Here is a 25,380-nt window from a genome sequence, read left to right as displayed (position 1 = left end):
CAACAAATTTTGCAATAAATAAATAAATATTTTAACTCATTTCCATATCACATTCTGACATTCTGACATAAAACCAGTTCTCATTAACTTGTCATTTGTAGGGGCAATCATTCTTAATGATTAATTCCAGCACACAAATGAGCATGTTTACATGCTTGACAATAGGAAATGCTTCCTCTTGTTAGATAAATCCCTGCTTAAGTCATTTCATAAAGGATTTGGGACTAAACCGAACATGCCAAATAAATGATGCCTAAGACATCTAATCAAAAGCATTAAATGCACTCACATCCAGCCACCGATCAACAATGGCGTCCATCTCCGTTGTGACATTTTCGCTCTGAATGCTTTCATCTGGAAGCTTCTTTAACACACCGGTGAGGCGTTTGCCTGAACCAATGAGCTTATTCAGGTCCTCCTTAGTGGTCGCCAGCTCCGGCCTCACCGCTTCCAGCTGCGCAAACAGAGATAACAATATTACCTGTGTGCTTGTTATCCTAAATGTAATCTGATGTTTAAAATGTGGCACACACTGAGGCACTAACCCGTGACAGAGCTCTACGGATGTCCTCAGGGTTATGTGGGTCAGACTGGGCAACAGTGATGCCATGAGCTCTCTCTATGACCGATCTGATCCTGGTTCTCAGGGTCTGGTATTCCCTACAGAGCTCCAGCAGGTTTGCACAAAGGTCATGGCTTTATGGGGACAAACACGAGCAGCCAAGTCTTAGATTTTAGGCTTAAAGTGAGAGACATCAGTAGTATCAATAGAAATACGCAAACACACACTCTCCCCATGGCAATAGCTCTCCCCTTTCTTCAGTTTCTTTAATCCAAAGCATAATCTATTTAGAGATTCACCCACATATCCATCAAACAGCGCACACAAAATAAACCACATTTAAATTGCATTTAAATATGGCTACAGTCGCAACCTGTCAAAACATCCATCCATCAACCCACTGGCCGAGTCCAGCCTCTCCCTCCCATAAGTCATCCATATCAAGTTCAATTTGACAAACCATTCATCTATCCGTACACACACCAAGTTCCAATGAAAACTAAGTGTACAGTCTAAGACTTGGGAACCGTAGCAATATACTCACTCCTCCACAATAATCCCCCTAATCCTCTCCCAGGTGGAGTGGACCACGGCTACGTCCCGTTTGACTTCCCCAGCCAGCTCAGCGTCTCTGTGGGCCAGTTGTTCTCCTTTTTCTCCCAACCACAGCTGACTGTGCTGTAGGGCCTGTAGCTCTTCCTCCAACTGCTTCAGCGACCACAACCTGACAAACACATCGGAAATGATTTAAAACAGCATAGCACAAAATATAGGTTTGCCATCATTACAGTAAAGTTACAAAACTCACACATTTGTCCAAAGTAGACAACACCTCAATATCAGGTCCACATTTTTTGGCACGTAAAACATACACAACTATCATACCGAAATAACCACAGCACAGTGTTAACATTTATAATACGTCACATCAGACAGGCCTCTAAAGTAAATAAAACACAAGTGCCTGTACCTCTGTTGAAAGGCCTGTGTGCTGGACTCTGTAGGCCATGGTATATTGGCCCTGTCCTCCAGCTTTGCCAGACTCCCGAGTAGCAGCTCCTTCCGTCCCCTAAAGGAACTCCACATGGTCGCTAGTGCCTCTGCCTCACTCTGCTTTGTCCCAATGCTCCTCTGAAGCACCTGCACGCTCAACGCAACATCATCCACCAGCCCTCTGCAGGACGTTCTTTCCTCCTCTGCCCCTTGTAAATGAAAGTGTGCCTTGTTTAGGATGATATCCAGGCTAATGCCATGCACCTCTAGAGATGCTAACTCCTTGGCAAGGTCCCCCAGTTCCTGATTTATGTCCCTGACTTTGGAGTCATCCCAGCTCTCTCTGCCTTCAACCTCTTCCTGGAATGTCTGTAAAGAGGTTCTGGCTTTATTATAAGTCTTACAAAAGTCTTTTAGTTTGAGTAGTGCTTCATCTCGATGCTGTACTAAACTCTGTGCTTCACTAAAGTGTTGAAGGCAGTCCTCCTTCCTGGTCTGGAGGTGCTGCAGGTCAATTGGGGATATAGACGGGCTGAGGGCATCTAGATGTGGCTGTAAGGACTCCAATAACTTTCCTTGTGTCTGAAGGGACGTATTGTCCTCCTTTAGAACATTGAAGAAACCAGATAATTATATATATTTTCAATTAAGACATATTAAAAGAATGATGATTGGATGATACAATGTAATGACATATTGTACCTTGGTTTTGGATTCAGCAGACTGGAGATCAGTGATGCTGACTTTGCATGTGCTTTGAATGTGCCTGAGGAAGTTCTCAGTCCATTGAGTCAGATCGAGCGAGACCTGACTGAACTGCTCCAACTGAGCAAGATGGGACTGAAATTCCTGAATCCTGAAAATACGAAATTAAAGGTCAACACCTACTCATCAAGGTAAAGGTACACTGTAACTTTATTTTGTTCAATCAAAATGTACCAAATTTATGAGCGAGTACATCATGAATCCATCTTACAAGCTGTGTTTTTGTCTTATCCTGAATCACTATGGTACGCCTATAATAAGTGTTTATACTCTTGACTATTTTAGACCAAGCGGGATGACAACCTACGCTGCAAAGTAGGTTAGTACCTGCGTGACTCATCATATAGCCTACATAAAGGAGAGGAGGGTTGGGACGCATGCATTTGTATTTATTAAGAGAGCTAGCATATTTGCTGTATCAGTGTTACTGACTGGACATATACAGTATATACGGACTTTAACCCGGGGTTTAGGAATGTGCAGTGTGAGACGACAGGTTATGAATACCCAGGATTAACTGTTAACCCCGGGTATAGTATGAGCAGTGTGAAACATGAAATCAAGATACCGTATATACCCGAATATAAGACGACCCTGAATATAAGACGACCCCCCCATTTTCCAGACTTATTTTTGAGACAAAAAATGATTTTTGTGGAAAAAATCTGGTTTTCAACAGAAAATAATTTTATTTGAAAATTGCACTGATAATTCATTCTCTCTCTTCCAGCACGCGGACGTACCTTTCTCTCTCTCTCTCTCTCTCTCTCTCTCTCTCTCTCTTCATCTCGTGTAGTAGAGAGGAGCAGCGTTTTAATTCAGTTAAACACAGATATTATGTTGCTTCTCTAATTTTACATGCAAGTATAGCCGAAATCACAGCACAGATATTGTTTTTATCTTATGTGTATTTGATTTCATCACACGACGGCTCGATTATCAGGATTTTTGTGCAAATTAACATCTTGGAAGGGAAAGCTGGTTTTGTGTTAATGGGTCGCGTTTCAGTCACTATTTCATATTAATTCCGTTGTTCTTTCTCCCTTTTCCACGTGATTTTGTCTATATCGCGAATATAAGACGACCCCCCATTTTTCAGCCTATTGTTAGGACAAAAACCTTGTCTTATATTCGGGTATATATGGTAAGCAGGATTCCATTTACCCGGGATTTTTTAGAATGACCCAGGGTTAACTATTTCAAGTGTAAAAAGCCCTATAGTGTACCTTTAAATATTCAAGGAATACTTGTAATGCAAATTAAACAATGTAAAATATGCAGTGAAACATCATTCACACACAATTTTAATTAACACAATTAGACATGCAAGACTTTTTCTTTAAAAAAATCGTACCGTCCCCAAACCTTTGAACAGTAGTGTAAATATACTTTAGTGAACCATGATTTATTACTTACTAATGCTAGTCAGAGGCAGGTTCTATGGTGAGCAATCCAATTCTAGACTCATTTTGATTGCAAAAAAGTTTGTTTATGCCCCTTAGTACAAGATGAGTCATTAATATTTTTAGTACATTTTCCGGGAGAGAAAGAGAACATTTTAAATGTGTATATTTTAGGAGCACATAAGCAAACAGATGACAAGGACAAAACTATATATTTTTATTACCTGAGTGGTATATTAGTACTGAGAGAACACCACCTCTCTTCCATGCTACAATGAAGATCTCTGAGCTCTGCGGTCCTTTCCTCTGAGGCTGAGGAGTACAGAGACTCTGCTCGGGTCTCCAAACTTTCCAACAAAGACTCCTGAGAGGGAACTTCTGACTGCATGTCCTGATACGTCATAAAAAAAGATTGGTTCCTTGCCATTAAAGTTATAGTGTCCCGAATTGTTTTTGAGAGTTTTAAATGAGTGATGGTGATTCAAACAATCAGCATTAAACATAAAGAACCATGGATGTGGCAAACGAAAACAGCCAAAATACCTTTCAGACTTCGCACTCACCTGCAGCATCTGAAGCTGGCTCTGTAGCTTCACATTGTCTGTGGTCAGGTAGGGAGAATCTGAACTGCATAGATTTTCACACCTGTTCAACCAGGACTGCAGAAGAGAGTGATCTCTCTCACCTCTAAAAAGCAGACAGCCAAAACATTGTTTTTTATATTACAAAATATAAAATCGCAGTCAACACGCATTATGTAACAAATAAATATGCAAACACATGCCTTTGCCACAGAGTCAACAGGTTCTCCAGTTTTGATTGCTTTTCAGTGGCTTGCTGGGAATATAATTTGTGAGCTTGCTGAAGGTCAGCCACAGCTTTCTCCATCCGTCCCCCATCAGACAGCCTCCTCCAGCCCAGACTCAGAGACATCAGCCTGGGCCCGAGCTGCTGTAGACGCTGCACTACATCCTGAGAATGAAGGAAATAAATCTTACTCTAGCAGCCTCAAATGCCTTTTATATAATCATATTTTTAGCATATGGTGTTTAATAGAGGTTATGCGCAACCACTTCCATGTTCTGTAAAACAGGTCGCATTGCTTCCGTTTCAGGTCTTTTGTATGCGCTCTAAATATAGAGCCGTTTAATTTAAGATTTAAAGAGTGAGCAAAGATGAGCATAAATTGAGGTCTAAAAGTTTTTTTTTTTCTTCTTCTCACTAACATCTAGATATTTAAATCGCGTAAAACGCCAACAATAACACTTTTCTCATTGCGGATGCGGTTTTCCTGTTTGTTCATGTGATGTTCAGCATAAAGCCTAAAGTTCCTCTTGTACTAATGGCCCTCCGGCTGATTGTGTGGATTATTTCATGCAGCCCTTCAAGTGTAAATAGTTTATCCTTTAATCCGGTCTGCAAATTGATTTTTACTTTCTGCATTTTGGTTTGGTCTTCGTTACCCCGCAGTTCTCTTAAGGATTATTAAACAGCAGTCAATATATTTTTCCACAGGGCTTATTATAACAGCCCTAAAACATAGAAACAAAACTGAAGCTGTATCCTAGGAGACGGCAACAAACAGACATGCTGCAGATAATCCAGTCACTTCATTTGAAATAAAATGTAATATTTGAAACAGAATGTAATATTTAAAAATATCATGCTGCACATGTTAAGCTGCACTTTAGCCGTTCTTCATTTAAATAACTTTTGATCATTACAAAACTATATTGTGATGATTGTATACTGGTATAGGGGCCCCCAATTTCAGTCCCTGGTCTAGATAATATATACAGTATGGTATGGAAATTGATTTATTTAGATATTTAAGTAAGTTGTCTGTTCCAAACACATGTGATACTAACCATATGTTCATGGAGAGTTTTATATGTTCTTGATGCTGATGTACATGAAGTAACTGGTGTGTTCAGTTTTTCCTGTAGTCCATTCAGCAAACCTTCAACCTAAGATGAGTGAAAACATTGAATAAACACACACACATCCAACATGACTTGAATAATATATCAGACCAGTAGCATGTAGGGCTGTAACGATTAATCGCGATTAATCGAAATCCAAAATAAAAGTTTGTGTTTACATAATATATGTGTGTATTGTGTATAATTATTTTGTATATATAAATACACACACATGCATGTATATATTTAATAAAAATGTGTTATTTATATATAAAATAGTTATATTTATATATAATATAAATCATATAAAAATAAATATGCAGTATATAAATGCAAATATTTCTCAAATATATACATGCATGTGTGTGTATTTATATATATAAAATAATTATACACAATACACACACATATATTATGTAAACGCAAACTTTTATTTTGGATTCCGATTAATCGCGATTAATCGTTACAGCCCTACGCCATGCATATAGCGTTACCTCATTGAGATCTTGAGTAAATTGTTTCGTATTTCTCAAACTAGAGTGAAGCTCTGCCTCTCGTTGCTCAACGCTGTTCTTAAACTCTTCCCGGTACCTTTCAATCTGCATCAGACATGCTTTAATTCGCCCTGCCTCATTCGGTGCAATGAAATGACTTAAAGATTGAAACTCTGTCTCCAATCGGCTAAAGATGTCCATCTTCTCCTCTAATGCCTCCTTTAACATCTAAAAGGGTAAACAATGAGGAGACATCATTCATTGAGCGCTAAATGAAACCTATCATGTTGTCCGGTTAATTTGGTTATGTTTATTAAGTTACAGTCTTCTGATCCAGGTCATTATCTTTGTTTACCTCCACCGTGTGAATCTGCTCATCCAGGTTGGCAGAGGATCCGCCGAAAGCTTCAAGCTCCCTCTTACCATCACAGACCCAGGAGAAGAAAGCCTCAGACTCACGACTGAAACTTTGCCACCATCTGTGCATTATCTCCAGATCTGACACACTATTGGAACAGATACAAACAGGAAAAAAAAACACCTTGTGAAAAATAGTACCCCTGAAAAGAGTACTTATTATGGAAATACTGTACTTTAAAAGATAATACTCTTTACAGAATGTACACTTAAGTGGCCTTTTATTTAATTAATGTTATAGTATCTATAGTACAGTTTAAAAAAAATATAAACACTTTTAACATTTGAAGTACATTACAAATGCACATTCAATACAATTAAGCACACTTCTTTTTCACAAGGAACATAATTAAAGGAATTCACAAAAAATCATTTTGATGGTATTACCACACACACCGGGCCCTATTTTAACGATCTAAGCGCATAGTCTAAAGCGCAGGGCGCAAGTTCACTTTAGGCGTGTCCGAATCCACTTTTGCTAGTTTAACGATGGGAAAAATGGTCGGCGCGCCAGGTGTAAAAGGGTTGTCCCTATTCTCTTAACGAGTAATGGGTGCGTTTTGGGATTTACGTGCGTTAAACCAATCAGAGTCTCATCTCCCATTCCCTTCAAATGCGCTCGCGCCATGGCGGATTCACTATTTACATGATGATAGTGGAAAGACCGAACGCTTCTCCAGACAGAGCGCAGGCGGATCTGCTCGTGCGCGAGGTAAAAGTGCGCAAACAGACCATCTATGGGACAAGCCGGATTCCTCCATATCTTTATGTACACAATTGTAATCCTTTTAATTGTAATATTTGGCATATTTGTGTGCTGCTGTGCGTCCCTGTGTGTTTAATAAGCAGAGTGTACATGCATTATGGACCCGCCTATAGGCACACATTACTAACACACTCTTTAAATAACAAAAAATATATTGCGCCATTGACCAGGTTTCAGTATGTTTCAGTTGGTCAATGGTGCCTCAAAATATTTAATTTGCCTCAAAATAGCAACGCGCCAACAATGCGCCTGAACACACCTCGTTTTCAGACCAGCACGGCCATGGGCGCACAAATGGGCGCAAATGCATTTACTATTTAAACAGGACGTGAAAATGATAACTGCGTCAGACTGAAACTAGCAAAAAACACTTGCGCCGCGCTTGGCACTGCATTGCGCCGGGTGTATGATAGGGCCCACCATCTGCACCCGATTCACTACCTACAGGATTCAACTCAGGCAACATTGCAAAAATTTCCAAAAATTTTGTTGCATCTACAGTAGGGATGGGAACCGAGAACCGGTTCTTCTTCAGAACCGGTGCGCAGTGAATCGATTCCTTGGAACCGTTAGCATGCCTGCTTAACGATTCCGCTTATCGGTTCCGCTCGTTCAAATGTGACACAACGTTATACACGTGCTGCGTTGTTTTGGTCCAGAATGTAGCAAACACTATGAGAAAACATGGCATCGAGCCAGAAGCGCTCTGACCGCGTCCTAACTACATGCAACGCGGCGGTGCGACACGTGATAAAAAGTATAATTTTCCATGTTAATCAAAGTTTAACCAGCCGCGACACGCAACGATTCTATTTGAAACAGATCCTATTTTATTGCGACGTCACGCTGGAACAACAATCTCAAAGTGTGGCAATGATAATATCAGGTACTATTTATGTGCTTTATTTAATGTTAGAAGCGTGTATAATGTGACTGAATATCATTTAGTGCTCCCAGCTTTGTAGCTGTAACAACAGCAATGGCTAAGTCACATCAGATCTTGAAATTAAACAAATGGAAACAAAAACGTTCAAAATGTGAAGAAAACCTGTGTATTATTTGACAAAGTTTGTTTTAGTAACTCAATAGCCTAATCCAAATGAGCACTGTTAATATTCCAAAAGGCACAAGCTCTTCCTTAACTGTTTTCAGTCTGTGTTTTTATTTTTTATGGCACATAAATGGCAGTTTTATTTTTATTTTTTGTCCGGACCAATGAATGTGAAAATTATCAATTTGATCAGATATTAAAGCGAGTTAATACAAACAAATTTGTACTTAATTCCTCACCCCAATAAGAATCGATAAGAGAATCGATAAGGAATTGGATCGATAAGCAATATCGATAATGGAATCGGAATCGTTAAATTCTTATCAATTCCCATCCCTAATCTACAGTAGCAGGTCTATTCTGAGTGAGATTGATGAAGGTGCAGCATACTATTGCAATCTGGCATCATACACTTGAATTGTCTGTCATTTTCACTATTTCAGTAAGGTTTACTGCCATTTACAGTAGGTTGCTACAAGAAATAAGGTGTGTAATGTGAATTGTGCAGTATATGTACAGTATGTACAGTAGACACAGGCATATTGACTTAAAGCTGTCTTACATTTTCCTGAGGCTGGCTTGTATCTCCTGCAGTCTTTCTTTTGTGGACTGGGCCTGATCCTGTAGTAAAGACTGATTGTGAGAACCAAGTTTAATATCTGCTGCCTTCTTCACCAGGGACTCCGCTCGTACAGCAAATGTGTTACCCTGCTCATGAAGCTCCTAAACAAACACACACAGATATGCGTATTATTCTCAGTCCAAAGTTCAACAAACATTTAACTACTATATTTTTTTGTCTTGGCTCTCACTTTAACATCTTTCATTTCAGTCTTGAGGTTGTCCAGGCTGCTGAAGATAAGCTCCCTCTGCAGGACAGGACTGACAAGACACACAAACTGCCAGATGACCTCTCTCTCCAAATCAAACTCCTGCCATGCATTCACAGTGACCTAAAGAGCAATGAGAATGACACATTACCAACTGCAAGTAAATTAAGTGGTTGCATTTCTTTCCGATTATTCATGTTGCATTACAGGGTTACACTTTATGCACAAAACGTAAGTGCACACAATGTTTGAATTGGACCCTAATCTAAAGTGGGGGCTAGCCCAATTTTGAATTACTTTCAGTCTACCAGTGTTGGGAAAAGTTACTTTTAAAAGGAACACGTTACAATATTGCGCTACACCCTACAAAAGTAACTAATTGCATTACTTAATTACTTTTTATGAAAAGCAAATACTTTTTATGAAAAGCAGCCAACCAGCCCGGCTGGTTAGAAAATGTAAAGGCCCTTTTATTCCAAAAAGTGAAAGGAAAAAGGCTCAGGCTAAAGGAAATTCACACATGTACAGTAGAGGGCTTTCAAAATATTACAAAATATGAAACACAAAAATTAGTATTGTTGAATTGGATCAGGTCAGACACTGGTTAATAAAGTGAGATAAATACTTTAAATACATAAAGTATATTTTTTGTGCAATTTAACATATTTAATTATAGCAGGTTTGCTTAATATTCTGAGTTTACATTTCACCGTTTTTATTTTCAGAAATACTGAATCTGTTTTTGTGTAAGTGAGATGAGTAAATGCATGCTCACATTTAGTCTAGAACTATGATAACCGTCATGTTTACACGGCGCACACAACACCTCTGCACTTACTCCTTACTCCTAAAAACTGAATTCAGATATTTTGTTGTAAATTTAAAAGTAATGCACTATACTTGGAAGTAATCTGATTATGTAACTCGAGTTAATTAACTGAAATTGATTGAAAGTCGAGTCTAAAATGAGGATTGCTATTTGTTGCATCGCTGAAAGTCAGCCATTTATGAGGATCCTGCCTATGAAGCTAACATGCTCTGATCTAACATATGGAGATCTGAACCGTTTTTTTTACAGACACTTTAAGGGGAATAAACAATTATAATATGGCATATGTGTAAATATCATTTGACTGAAAGTGTTACCTGCAGGTGTTTCTCCTGAGCTGCCCAGTCTTCTTTACCTTGAGATCTCACGTCCGTCTCTTTCGCTTCCTGTGTCTTCAGATTTTGCTGAGTACACACCATGACAGGGTGACAAAGAAGAAAGAAAAAGGGGAAAATAGAAGGGAGGGGGAAAAAAATGAAATAAATGATCCTGAGATTCACCCCTTGGAATATTATGCATGAGAAAGAATCACTTATTCACAGCAATCAGATTAGCAAATAAAATCAACACGATTCATCACGTCTATTGCATTATATGTGTCAACAAAAATGAATTCTACAGTCCCTACCTGGTGAATAAGGAGCAGCTGTTTGGCTTCTGTAATATTCTCTGCATTCAGTATTCCTCTGTGCCCCTGTGTCTGAATCTCCTCCTCCTCCTCCTTCACCTCCTCTCCAGTCTTTATGTTCCCTTCATTGGCCACTGCAACAGGAAAATCCTGAGAAAACAGTAAAAGAGTTTAACCATGCAAAATGTTAAACTGTAAGATAAATGTACAATAAAAAGTTCCTGCAGATGATATGCAAATATGCACATGGAGAATTTTATGCAGACATTTTCTTTCCAAACATGGAACCTGACATATGCAATAGTACATTAACCTAGCAGACATGAGGACCACTCTTCACCTCAGACAGAGACAGCAGCCGTGCAGAAAACTGTTGTGAGAGTTTATCAAGAGCAGCCTTCTGTGTGTGAACCTCACTCTCAGGACTTATCTCCTCCAGCACAGCGAGGCGAGCTTTGAGCCAGTCCAGAGTCTCGCCCTGAGCCTTCACCGCCCGACGCTGCATCTGCAGAGGGAGGTCAGCTGAAGTCACATAACAGACAGTGGTCTGAACGCACATACTGTATACAGTATACATATGAGCATAGGTCACATGGATTTGGGGTGAGCTCACCTGGAGAGAAGAGATTTCAGCACCACTTTGCATTTCCTGCTGGGAGAGAAGCCATCCAGACAGCTCACTGAACCTGGAGCACAGCACAACAAACAAAAACATAGACAAACTCATTCTTACACAACCTGCACATATGTTGTCTCTGGTCAGAAAGAAATGTGCTGAACTGTATTGAATGTGTACTTACAAGCATATTTAAAAAAAAACTGTACTTGCAGATATTACTTTTATTAAATAAAAGGTAATTTAAAATGTACTTAAAGAGAGTAACCTTTTATCACTTTCTTAACACACTTAAGTACACTTAAGTGACATTTGTAATGTCAAATTAAACGTTTTACTTTGAAAATCAATGCATTGACAGAATTTGTCCAGTAATGTGTCTCATTTTGTCACTCAGTATTTGCATCTCACCTGGCATGCCACTCTCTCCATTTATCCGTATGCTGTTGTAGTTTCAAGTGCGTTCGCTCTATTAAACCCCTGACCTCTGAAAGATGATCTCTGGTTTGCTCCAGTGTTTGATAGCCTTGGTCATTTTCTGGAAGATCCTGACAGAGATGCTCCATTGTCTTTAGTCGCTTCTCACATGCAGAAAGTGTGTTTTTATGTCTGAAAAAGGCCTATAAAGATACACAAATAGATTGAATAGATAATTCTCAGGTTATGAGAATTGCATGATCTTTTTTTATCGGCTCTCTCTCACCCTGTGTTCTTTGATCGTTCTTTCGCTGCCGGCTGTGAGCAGGGCTTTGTCCTCTCTTTTCAGCTCTATCCTACACTCCTGTAATGTGGTCATCACCAAACGCCTCTCCGTTTCCACCCGGAGTCTGAGCAGATGGAATGGAGCTTCGGCTTGAATGTCCTGGGAGGAAGAAAATGCATCGAGATGAATCCTTTACACAGTAAAAAAATATTTTCATGATTTGTTGTCACAACTTTTCATCTTTTTTCAATTCAACTTAGATAATTACGGTAATGTCATTTAGATAACACAATATTTTGAGTTTCTATTTATTAAACCAATCTTAAAATTTGAGTTAATTGTATTAACTTAAAAATTGTATTTCAATGAACTCAAAATTAAGGCAACCAGAAGACTTACTTGTTTAAGCTAAACCAACAATGTTTTTTTTTACAGTGTAGCTTCCTGTTCCTGTTAACTTGTCTACATTTTCACCATTTCTGATCTTCCAACTGACCTTCCATTGCTTGTGCAGTCTTCTGACCGTCTCTCGCAGACTCCGTTGGTCTTCCTCGGAGATGATATCAGTGAGGTCATCACAAGCCTTTAAATAAGCACTTAAAATGTGCTGGTCTAGTCGCCCAAAGAACTCCTGAGCAAATAATTACACACTTAATTAGAAGAACAGGACAAGATAAATATGTTTGAAGGGTTCGCCGATTAAGACATCAATGACGCACATTGTGTTTGCGGAACAGCTCATCTGGGTCTCCCCTTTCCTTTAAACAGGCCTGGCCCACACGCAGCGCCTTCTCCAGGTCAGCACGAGACTCCTCAAACCTCCGCATGAGGTTGCCGTTAGCCTCTGCCACCTGCCTCCACTCCAAAGCCTCCTGCATCAAAGCCTGATCAGAGCAGAACACTGTCAGAACAGCTCTGTAGTTGATGGACAAATTCAAACTAGATCTCTTTATCGAATAGTTATTTTTTCTTCTGTGGAACACAAGCAAGAGTTAGAGAAGAGATGCAGCAGAGGTGAACATTTTTATTGAAGACTGACTTCAATTTTGTATTGCTCCAGAAGACTTTTTGGACAATTTTTATGGTGCTTTTATTTTGTAAAAGTCAGTGTTCATTATGTTGTATGGGGAATTTTTTTAAAAAGAATTCTCATTTAAAAAAAAAAAAAAAATCTCTCTGTGTGTTCAGTAAATAATGACTAATAACAATTTATGGATAAGTTATTCTTTGACAATCATATTGAGAAATACAAAAAACAAAAATAAACAAACAAAAATATAAAAAGTGCAATTTGCAGGTGTCAAAGCCAGCATTACTATTCTGATAATTTCTATATAATTAAAAAAATAAAATAAAATTAACTACTACCAGTCAAAAGTTTGGCTCACTTTTACTTGATCAAAAATACAGTAAAACAGTAATATTGCTACAATTAAAATAACTGGTTTCTATGTTAATACAAATATATTATAAATATATTATATATTTTAAAATGTAAATTATTCCTGTGACTGTGAAAGGCTGAATTTTCAGCATCATTATTACTCCAGTCTTCTGTATCACATGATCCTTCAGAAATCATTCTAATAGGCTGATTTGGTGCTCAAGCTTCTTGTCACTTTTAAACTTGCTGAATCATTTTCTAACCCCACTGTTTTGAATGGTAATGTATGAACGTTTTATTGCAGAGCTGTAATGTTGTCCGACCTGTGCGGTGGTCTGAATCTCCGTCACTCTGTTCTGCAGAAGAGACATGTCAAAATTTTGCAGGGCTTTTGCACAGCACAGCGCCCTCTGTAGAGACAGGTAACTGCGCTCCATCGCACAAACACAGCGCTTACAGGTCTGCTGCTGTGTTTGCAGGTCCTATAACACATCAATTAACACATAGAACAATTATAGTTGACACAGATACAGGCAGGATTCATTTTCTAATTGAATTCTTGTGGGATTACAAAAGAAAGCCACTTATTATTTGTCACATCTAGGGGTGTAACGGTACGCAAAAATCACGGTTCGGTACGTACCTCGGTTTTAAAGTCACGGTTCGGTTAATTTTCGGTACAGTAAGGGAAAGAAATGCAAAACATTCAACTGCTGGTTGTTTACTATAAACTTTTTTTTAACAATTTGTTTACAATTTTTTAAACACACTTTTTTAATAAAATATAGGCTAATAAATAGAAAATATATAAAATAAAAAAGAATAAGAAATAAAATACTGCTGCAAAGTTCTCCACTAAATAAAATACTCTCAAACCAATATTGGCCATGACGCTAGCTAGCGAGAGGCTGGGCTAAAGCGAGCGTGCCGTGTATGTGGTGATCTTTATTTATGCGATATTTATGTCCGAGCCCGACCCGAGTTAAAATCCAATTTTTTTTCTCATACTAATGACACATGTACGTTTGTTTGTGTGGAAAGCCCGCTTTTAACAGAAAGGCATTCGGAAATGTCCACAGATTAGTGCATCAGCGCGCACGGAGCTACAAGCGCTCTTAACACAGGCGCGTGTGCACGTGTTTCGTTGTCACAGCAACATAAACAAATTTCCGCACACAGGAAGACAGATGTAATGGTACTATTTTACATGTATTTGAATCACAAAAACGATTAATCAGATTTAATCAGTGCAACGCGGAGACTTCCGACACTTAATATGTTCGTGTGGAAACTCGGAATTGACGTATGTTCCGCACACAAAACTAGCCTAATTTACGTGACAGATTGCATTCGGTGCACATGTGAACCGTACCGAAAGTCCTGTACCGAAACGGTCCGGTACGAATACACGTACCGTTACACCCCTAGTTTCTCCACACTGTACTCTTCATGGTCTGACAATCTTTTCCTCCCAGTGGTCTGTACTGACCTGACACATTTCCTGGTTGTGTTGCTGGGTGATGATGTGTCCAGCGTGCTCCGCTGTCTGGTAGAAAGCTGAGATTTGTTTCTCTAGCTCTTCTAACAGAGGAAATAGAGCCTGGCACTCCCTCGAAATTAAAGGACACTTTTCTTTCAGCTGTAAGGATACAAACAAACAATTACATAATTTATTCCCAGACATATGTCATATGAAAACTAGATGATATAACTTATATCATTCCAAACTTATCTGGTCTTTTTTTATTTTGCAGAACACAGAAGCTGACATTTTATAATGTAAGTGAATGGTGACCAGAGGCGGTCAGGATCCAAAACTAGTAGGATAAAATGGTCTAAATGACTTGCATTCAAAGTCATCTGCAGCCATACATATTATGTCATATATCCTGATGCCTTTATCATATTTATAATGCTTTTATAATGCCTGTGTGTGGTTACTATTCCTTTTCATTATAAGGTTTTTCAGATAGAAATGATATAATTAATAATAAAATACAAGTTAGCAAACATTGCACAAACCTGGTGGAGCTGTTCTTCGGTTGTTGTTATAGTAGAAAGTGCTTTAGCTCCACCAGCACGGACAGAGTCTTTGGCCAGAAGCTGTGCCGAGCGAGCAGCCGCTTTATGTTGTGCTTCCACAGCAGGTAGCCTGTGCTTGATGTCCTGCAATATGTGTGTACATTAAATCAGAAGGCTTAGGTGAAACTCAGATGGACAACATTGGCATTAAAGTCTTGCATTTATCATTTCTGCGTGGACAATCTCACATGCTGAGAAAAATATTTGACAATATATACAGCGAATGTTGAAACCTTTATACCTCAACATCCTGCATAAAGGCTTTGACATCCAACAATGACACTTGAAGCGGTGAGGAAAGTTTGGTAATGGAAGTGTCCAGAAACTCTTGTATGTCTGTGCTGACATCCTGGTGTGTCCTAACAGTATGAGTCTCAGGAAGACGAGAGTACTGTGAAAAGAGAAAAACAGATTTTATAATTTAAGAAATGGTTCGCTTAAAGGGTTAGTTCACCCAAAAATGTACAATTATCTCATAATTTACTCGAAATGTATGTACTCAGTGTATATGACTTTCTTCTTTCAGCCAAACACAAGTTATATTAAAAATATCCTGGCTTTTCCAAGCTTTATAATGGGAGTGAATAGTAACTCAGATTTTGATGCCCAAAAAACTGCAATCACTAGCTTCCGGTAACGTCCGTGCGCGTTTAGGAGAGAGTCGAGTTCCGGTGTAGGATGTATGATGTAGGATGTAGGAGTAGCGAAAGCATAGGTGAGAGTAGACGCCTCTTGCAGTCCAAACAATTAGGGCTGAGTTAAACAAACTCAAGCTCCTCTGACATTTCTCTTAAAAAAATCTTGTTTTACACTTTTAATTCATGAACAGTGTTTTTTTTTTTTTATCTTTCATTTGCTCATTTATTTGTTCGTCAATACGTCACGCGTCGGGTCAGAGTTCACTCTTTGTTGGGAACTTGTCTCGCGTATGGAAGCCAGTGATTATAGTTTATTAAAGGGGTGGTAAAGTATGATTTCACTTTTCTAACTTTAGTTAGTGTGTAATGTTGCAGTTTGAGTATAAACAACAGCTGCAAAGTTACAACGCTCAAAGTTTAAAGCAAAGGAAGATTTTTGCTTTTAAAGAAAAGGACTACAACAAACGGCTGGTAGGGACTACACGACATTCCTCCCTGGTTAGTGACATCAGCAACCCTAAAATGTACATAAGCCCCGCCCCCGGGAACACACACTCCATGTTGAGAAGAAGGAAAAGATGTTGTATAAGAGTACATTTGTGAGTCAGCTCAAACTTTAGCATCCATCTTTTCACATGCAATAGAAAGTCACTCTGTGTGCATCTCACAACAGTTCCTATACGAGCGATTTATAGATTACCATGACAGAATATGCTAATTGAAGATAGTTAACTCCACATCAGCAACATAAATTCATAAACTAACCATTCAGAGACGTCCTGTTGCATTCTACATGTTGTCACTTCTTCTTGAGTCTATCCATCTTTGTCTGACTTCGTTTTAACATTAAAGACAGAACAGTTTCTGTCATTTTAGTGTGTCTGCGTGAGGTAATCGCAGCTGCTAACACACTGAGCTCTTGAAACCCCGCCCTCTGCAGCAGCTCATTTGCATTTAAAGGGCCAGGCACAAACAGTGCGTTTTTGCAAACCCTCAAAAAGTGACAACTTTAACATGCTATATACAAATATCTGTGGGGTATTTTGTGCTAAAACTTCACACACACACTCTGGGGACATCAGAGATATATTTTACATCTTGTGAAAATGGCATTTTACCACCCGTTTAAGGTATAATAAATATGAATATTTTTCTTACAAAAACATATCGCTTTACTTCAGAGGGCCTTTATTAACCTCCTGGAAAAGTATGGATTACTTTTGTGCTTTTGATGGATGGATGTGCTTTTTTGGCTTTAAAATCTCAGTTACTATTCACTCCCATTATAAAGCTTGGAAGAGCCAGGATATTTTTTTATTTAACTTTGATTGTGTTTGGCTGAAAGAAGAAAGTCATATACACCTAGGATGGCTTGAGGGTGAGTAAATATGGGATAATTTTCATTTTCGGATTAACCAACCCTTTAAAAATGAACCCCATATGACTTTCTTTCTCCCATGAAACACAAAACTAGTTATTTCTAGCAGTTCTGACATTATGCTAAACGTTTTTGGTGTTCCATTAGAGAAACAAAAGTATAAAGATTTAGTGACAGAATTGATATTTTTGGGGAAACTACCCCTTTTCAACTGACCAGCTTCTTTTCTGTAAGATGTGAGCGAGTGAGAAAGTGCGTTTACCTGTTTGACCTTCAGAAACAGCTCCCTCCATCTTCCATTGAGAAGCAGAAGCTGATGCTTTACATCACGTGTCACTGTTTCATCACAGGTCTCGATCAGAAAGTTGCCTGCATCGTTCATAGCAGCGTGCTGGTCCATCCAGTGCGGAAGGTTACGAAAAAACTCCTGGAAAAACAACAGAGGATAAGAATGCATCATAATCATAACCCTAATAGTTATTTTTAGAGACGTGGCTACATTCTCTTACCCGTTTGGTGTTCTCAGGTTGTCGGAGAGCCCCCTGAGCGTCCTCCAGCCAGGCCTGCAATAAGGCCACGCAGCTGTTGTACCTCAACCAGTTACACTGCACCTCCTCCAACATGGACCTTACGCTTCGCACCTCCACCGACAGACTCCTCCACTGATCAGACACCTCTCGCAGCAAGAGCTTTACCCCTCCCTCAGCTGAAATGTCAAAACATGAACAGATTCTTGAACGTGCTATTAAAATACATACTGATAAATATAAAACTAACAGATACTAGTATTAGTACACTAAATAAATAAATACTAATACATCCTTGACATCAACCATAATCATTATCCTTACCTTTTAAAAGTTGCTAAACCTATTAATTTTTGGTATCTTAATTATTATTGCCATCTTATATCGTAACCATAAGATTTTATAGTTAGTTGCATATGATTTCTGCATTTAGCATAGTCTTCCCCCTTCTAAACAGTTTTGTAGTATTATTAGAATTCTAATATAGTATTTATTCATATTTTATTAATTATAATGAACTCAAATGTCATTGTGAAAAAACAAAAACAATGATTGTTGTAACATTGCGTAAGTCAGACCTTTCAGGCTATAGCCTAACGCTAATAAGCCTTATGCCAAAATTAATTATTATTACAACTAAACTGTCGGTCATTAAATAAGAAAACTAAATAATTGTGTAGATGATTTGCATTGTTTAACCCGACATCAGACATTAGGCCAAAGTATTTTTTTGCACACAGTGCAATTAATCAATCAATCCTTTACGACTGGCTGCCTGCTCATTCACTGTCCTCGCAGCAACCTTAAAAAAATATGTTTTTGAAAAAAAAGATGTTGCAGCCGCCAGCCGATGAGCAGCCGGCGGGGGCTGGCTGCAGGATGACTCAACCTCCACGGACAGTTTTTAATGTTTTATCAGACAATAACTACTCAAGACTTTTACTTTTGCTTTAGTATAATTTTCGGGACAATTAGGGCAGGATTCGGGACAACAGATTAGATTTCGGGACGTCTGGTCACCCTAGTTTACAAGTACTAAAATGACTAAACTGAAGTTTACAACCTAAGCTTGCTTTATTTCAGTTAGGCGCCAAGGCAACATTTCAAATTTTCATAAAATGTTTAATTTAAATTTGATGAATAATGAAATATATAATATAATATAATATAATATAATATAATATAATATAATATAATATAATGTAATGTAATGTAATGTAATGTGATGTAATGTAATGTAATGTAATGTAATATTCTGTCTACAACACTTTAAGAACAGACCAATGACCCATTTTTTTTTGTTAAAACCTACCAGTTGAGTAGCGCTGCAATAAATCATTGTGAATAAGATGTGATTGGCTTCTGGAAGACCTATTTTGTGATCTTCCAATCACACTTCAGATATATATCACAAAGACCGCCCCTGTGTTGAGGTTGCCTTAGGCACGGACAAAGCAACATGTTGGGAGTCTATCGCCCAGAGAAACCCAATTAGAATACAGTATCTGCACTAATGGACTGGAATTCCCTTTTGAGCTCTGTGCCTGGGAAAACCTCATTTACCAGTAGCCCGAGGAGAGAGGAATGAGTGTAGAAAGAGAAAGAAAAACCAAACGGAAAAGAGCAAGAATGAAACACAGAGAGGGAGAACGAGAGAGAGACAGAGACAGCAGGAGGAAGCTACAGGCACAGACTGATTGACTACTGAGTCCACAAGGATTAAACTCACTGAGGGTGAAACAAGGTGAGCTGCTATCATTCTGCCCTCTGGACACTGAGATGCTGAAATCTGAAAAAATTGGCCTTTATCTGCCCAGCCATGATATGATTTGTACATTACAAATACTTTTTTTTTTGGTTCACTCAACGCCCAACAACATTTATTTAGCACAGGACCAAAATCTTTATGGGTGGCCCCCCCTCTTACCCGTATCCTCTATATTACATTTTTTTTTATAAATTTGATTCTCATATAAAGTGATGAGAAAAAAAAAAAATTGCTAGGGAATAAATCCCTGCTAGAAAGTTGTACTGCTGATACCAAACTATCATTTAGCAGCAGTCACACAGGCATATAAAACACAACATTATTCAGAACTTGAAGCATACCTGAGCTGTCTGCTTTAATGTAGAGCTCAGCAGCTTGTATCAGAGCCTGGTGGCTGGTTTCATACTTCTCAAAGAACTGCTGTCCCTCCACAAATGACTAGAGATGCAGAGAAGTAAAGATAAGATCATTTAATTCAGCGATCAGAGTAATATGTATCTTTAACAGATCTTAGGCTATACTGCATTTGATGGAATGGCCTCACAGATGACTATGTATGAAAACTTATTTGTATGGTTAGGCAATGAAGGAGCTGAAAAAATTACTTACACCATAGCTTTGCAGCAGAAGCTCCATTGACTCCAGTCGGCCGTATTTAATGATCCAGGATTTCAGCTTGGACTCAGCTAGAGTCAAAAATGCCAGCATACCATATTTCGTTTCCCAGAATTCCAGTTTGCTCAAGTGAATGTGTGAGGAGGTAGATATGTAGTTTAATCTGAAAGCAGTTACATAAAAACAGGTTAATATTATATTATATTATAACGTTTTATTTATAGCCATTGCAAATTGAATTTTAATTGCAATTATAAATTGATCTCTTCATTAATCTTCGAGGTTATCTGTCGTGGTTGTTACCTCTCTGCCATGTCTTGCAGTTGTTCCATGGGAATCGGGACATTATCAACACATCTGTCTCTGTGGATTAACTGCAAGGTCTGCTTGTGTCTTTCAAGAAGCCTTAAGATCTCCTGCACAACCAAATACAGAAAAATGTAAGATCCAGGACTCATGTTAATGAATAAAGTGAAGGTTCTGCTGGTCTTGTTACTCATTAATAGATTCTCATTCATCGATTCTTCAATACCTCATACACATTCATACAGACAAACACAGACTTTCTCATTCTGTTTTACCTGGTCGTGTAGTCGCTTTTTGTGAATGGCTTTTGCGGTCTCATCGTGGGCTTGCTGAGGGACCAACTCCTCTCGTAGGATCTTCTCAGCTTGATGTAAATACATACCAACTTCACACAGAGGATGCGGCAGACCACTATCCAGCTGTAGATGCCAATCCAAAAGCTGCAGGCAGGATAAACATAACTGTATATTATTATATTATATTATATTATATTATGTTATATTATGTTATATTATATCTCTTTTACTTTGAAAAAGTACAACAAAATCAGCTAAATCTACTGTCAATGTCCTCAAATGGACTAGAGTTTGGATTAGAGTTAGTCTATGTATTCTACCGTAATTGGTTTCCTATAAAAATCATTCAAATCTATGGTGTATCTGACCCTTGCAGACAGCCTCTCCCAGGCCTGTTTGAGCAGAGCCTGATCTGCAGTCAGCTTGCCGTCCTTCTGAGTGGACTGAACACATGTCTCCACTTGTCTTCTCTGCACCTCAAACTGTACACGACAACGCTTGAACGTCTGAGTGAAAGAAAGAGCGGGTGAATGAATGAGAGAACTACAGGTAATTCAATTATTACAATTCTGAATATTCAAATAATGCCCAATGTAATGCTAATAGGAGAGTGACAGCTAGATAACACAGCCTGTCCAAAAAAATGACAACGCAAGAGAAAGGGAGAAAGAGACGCATGCCAAAAGCTGAAATCAAAAACAGCCAAATTGCACATGCATGTATTCATGCAATAATGGGCTCCCATTTTCCACTTTCTCTCTACCCATGCGGTCCCTGCTAGAGCTCTGACTCTTCTGAATATGGAACATATCCGTGGGCGCTATAGACGTCGCTTCACTGGTGTGTAGTGCCCATGATTATGAAAGCAACGAGAGCTCTCAGCTGTAATGTATATTAGCGTTGTCTGTATGCGTACATTATGTGGGTGGGTGTTTCAATGTTTTGTCTGGGATCTGCTATGTTTTTCACTTTTTAAATTTTTCTTACACAGAATAATGATGAGTATACACACAGTGGTGTCCAAAAGTCCGAGACTACACTGAAAATCTGAAACAAGTCTCTTAATGCTCACCAAACCTGCATTATTACAGTTATATTGTGAAATATTATTCCAATAAAATAACGGTTTTCAATTTTTTAAATATTTTAAACTGTAATTTATTCCTGTGATGGTAAAGCTGAATTTTCAGCATCAGTGTCACATGATCCTTCAGAAATAATTATAATATGATGATTTGCTGCTCAAGAAACATTTCACATTTTTTATAATTTTTCACATTTCCACAAATTTTTGTGGAAATCATGATAATTTTTTAAGGATTCAATAGAAAGTTCAAAAGAACAGCATTTATTGGAAATATATATTTTTTGCAAGTATGTAAAGGTCTTTTCTGTCACTTTTGATCAATTTAATGCATCCTTACTGAAAGTATGCATGTCTTCCAAAAGAAAAAGTCTTACATTCTTACAAGTCCCAAACATTGAAATGGTTGTATAAAGCATCAAAATTCTCATAAAATTGTGGAGTGAGTTCATGTACTTGTAGCTAAAGTGCTGCTGTCATTAAAACAAAGGGGCTAAATAATACTAGCCTATATAGGCTACTAAGGCAGGACAAAAAAAAAGGATGCCATTGGCTCCTGAAATGAAACCGAATCACAGAATCGCTTCATTACGATGGCTGTTCAAAAGCATGATTCACTGGCTGAATAAATCGGTTTCATTTAAAGAGTCATTTATGACCATTTTAGTCACGGTCTGGATCTCTGTAAGAATTTCATGTTATTTAAATTCCAACTGCTGATTTCATTATTTATAATGAAAACATTTCTATCAAGTTGCAAAAATACAAAACAGAAGCATTTTCACTGGTAGTTGAAACTTTGGGACCCACTGTATATCAGTATTACTTCGACCAACAGCCACACTGCTTTCTTGAACTTGGTATCAACAGTGGGCATTTAAAAAAACTATATCACTTAACTCAACCTAAGATTCCTAGACCTGGTTTCACAGACAGGGCTTAGATTAAACCAGGATTAGGCCTTAGTGCCTTAGAAAAAAGCATTACTGGTGTGCATCTTGAGACAAAATGCACTGACATATTTTAAGATATGTGCACGTTTCTTTAAGTTAAAACAGCTCAAACATACGTTTTAGTCAGGGACTAGCTTAAGCCTGGTCTGTGAAACCGGGGGCTAAAGTTTTATTCAGGTATCCAAAATAATATCTTATGTGGTCTACATGATGACCCTGAGCTCACCTGGTACTTCACACCAAAACTTCCTTCGTCCCTCTGGGCTTGAGCACAGTCTCTCTCCAACTGATCTGCCCACGCTTTCAGCTCCCTCAGTGTCTTACGCTGCTCCCTCTGAGAGGAAAAAAAGAGTGCTGAGTTAGTGAGGATTGTAGAAACAAGACAAAAAGCAAACATTTGCGAAGATTTAAGGCCCTTGGGGAGGTCTACGCTCATCATTTCCTTACCTAAAGTAATTTAATGCACTTTAAACCCCCGACTCAATACAATTTTGCTGTTCAAACATGCATCACTAATGCCACATTTATAAATCCAACGCAGACTTTGTGTTCCTGCTGCTTGCAGAGTTCTTCTCCATTGTGCAGATCTGCCCCAAACCTCTCCACGGGGGAGCAAGAAATCAGCTCTGCGGGGGCGATACTAATCATTTTACACACATTTGCCCTCCCTATTATGAATTAGGAACAAGAGCGAGAAAGTGAGAGCAGTGTTCAGCTAATTCTAATGAAATTAAGTCTATTCTTCCGGTGCTCATCTTACATTTTGGCATCTTCTACGAGGCAATGCCTTTGGGTCATCAAAATGATTATATTATGACCTTGCCAACGTCTGCCGCATGATCTCCTCCCCACCTCCCAGAAACGAATACTGTCACAGGCATGCGATGCCCTGGAATATTAAAACCTACAATTCTCTTAGTTTAAATGTATAACAAAGAGGCAAAATGGTTCAAATTACAGTGACTCTGAAACACTCGCAGATCGTGGCATGGGGGAACTAATGGTTTCTACAAAAGAACCAGGTGGTGACAGGATTAATTCACTGCTTCAACTTGATTATGAACCATTATTATTCTTTAAAGACCGCTACTAATGCTAATCATCAGGCTATCAGTATCAACGCAAAGCAAAAAGAAAAAGCCATTATTGTCATGTTAATGTCGCCAAAAAGTTCCAGTTGTAATGCAAATGCAATAGTGAAGGGAGTAAAATTATATGGGACATATTAAAGCCGTACAATGCCCTGGATTATTAAACCTGATCCACACAGTATCGCACCGCTCATGATGAAAAGGAAGGCAAAATACTACTGAAAGGATCTCAAACTACATGGCACAGCAGCAGCAGGTGGAAATAGTGGCGGAGCAGTCAAAGCAGGCATAATGTGTTTTATACGAGCAAACGTACCTCTAACAATTCCTCAATGGCTCGAGGAGCAAGATAAAACTTGAGACAAAAAAGGAATGCATGTAAACAACAAGACATTAGTGGACAAAACAGAGGGTGGAGAATAAAGAGAGATTTAGTGTAAGAAAATGGTGAGTAGAGGGATGTGACTCCACAAATAAGACAGATTGTTGATAGTGATTATTTAAGAGACAGAGTAAAGAGCATAGGCATCTAACCATGAGACATATAGTGAACGGTTGAAGTTTGGTTGTTGGATGAGAAATATTATAGTGTCGTACCTCTTCTTTCTGCCGGCCAATCTCTGTCTCTTGGCGGTCTGGGTGATGCTTCAGGAACTGCGCCACATATGTCATGATGGACTTCTCATCTGGCTTATCCACATCCACATCTAAATCACATTAAAGATTTACATTTACAGCCATTTTACAAGTTGCAGCAACTTCTGCAATGAAACCCTGTGTTCAGATGAAGCCCATAATTACTAACTCTATTCAAACGCTACCTTTATTTGCAAAAGCTGCAGCTCCTTTTGTTTACATTTGTACCCACTCATTGTGGTTCATTGCTCTGTGGCAAATTTGATTTAATTGATTTTTTTCAGTCACAGTCATTTACTTTTCGCTTTACCTCCTGTTTTTGTGCATCCGTGCATTATCATTTAGCATAACACACCATAAAATTACCTATTAAAATTTCAAAGATCCTCTGCACAATATGTTCTTTTGGGTATTTTGAAAATGATCTCCACCAGTAATTGCAACTTTATTATATAATGCTAGTACACTGGTTTGTCAAAAAACTAAAAACAGTGCATTTTACATTGTGACAATTCTTTGTTTTAAATACAAACAAATTCTAAAAACTTGGTCTGTTTCCAGACACAGTTTGAATCTTTGAATATCTAATTTATGGATTTTTGGTCTGTATATACCACAATATATTTAAATTTTCCATTCACTT

General features: G+C 38.4%; 1 protein-coding gene across 1 annotated transcript; it reads right to left on the bottom strand.

Moving 5' to 3' along the window:
• Window positions 1-262: 262 nt before the first annotated feature.
• Window positions 263-18,096, bottom strand: LOC307012621 (nesprin-1-like; the record flags this gene model as incomplete). The annotated part of the gene is made up of 27 exons (XM_079639503.1): window positions 17,971-18,096; window positions 17,724-17,888; window positions 15,687-15,836; window positions 15,386-15,529; window positions 14,853-15,002; window positions 13,687-13,845; window positions 12,699-12,863; window positions 12,476-12,610; window positions 11,980-12,138; window positions 11,688-11,896; window positions 11,274-11,346; window positions 11,001-11,165; window positions 10,661-10,810; window positions 10,350-10,436; window positions 9,186-9,326; window positions 8,936-9,096; window positions 6,495-6,645; window positions 6,140-6,367; window positions 5,592-5,690; window positions 4,508-4,695; window positions 4,287-4,410; window positions 3,948-4,114; window positions 2,258-2,411; window positions 1,533-2,158; window positions 1,107-1,286; window positions 546-696; window positions 263-454 (listed from the first exon to the last, which is right to left on the bottom strand). Exons 1-27 carry the CDS (start codon window positions 18,082-18,084, stop codon window positions 263-265), a joined length of 4,587 nt encoding a protein of 1,528 aa, XP_079495629.1. The 5' UTR covers window positions 18,085-18,096.
• Between the last annotated feature and the right edge of the window lie 7,284 nt (window positions 18,097-25,380).

The sequence above is a fragment of the Phoxinus phoxinus genome, assembly GCF_949152265.1.
Source record: "Phoxinus phoxinus genome assembly, chromosome: 16".
Classification (NCBI taxonomy): domain Eukaryota; kingdom Metazoa; phylum Chordata; class Actinopteri; order Cypriniformes; family Leuciscidae; genus Phoxinus; species Phoxinus phoxinus.
This window is presented reverse-complemented; position numbering and strand designations above follow the sequence as displayed.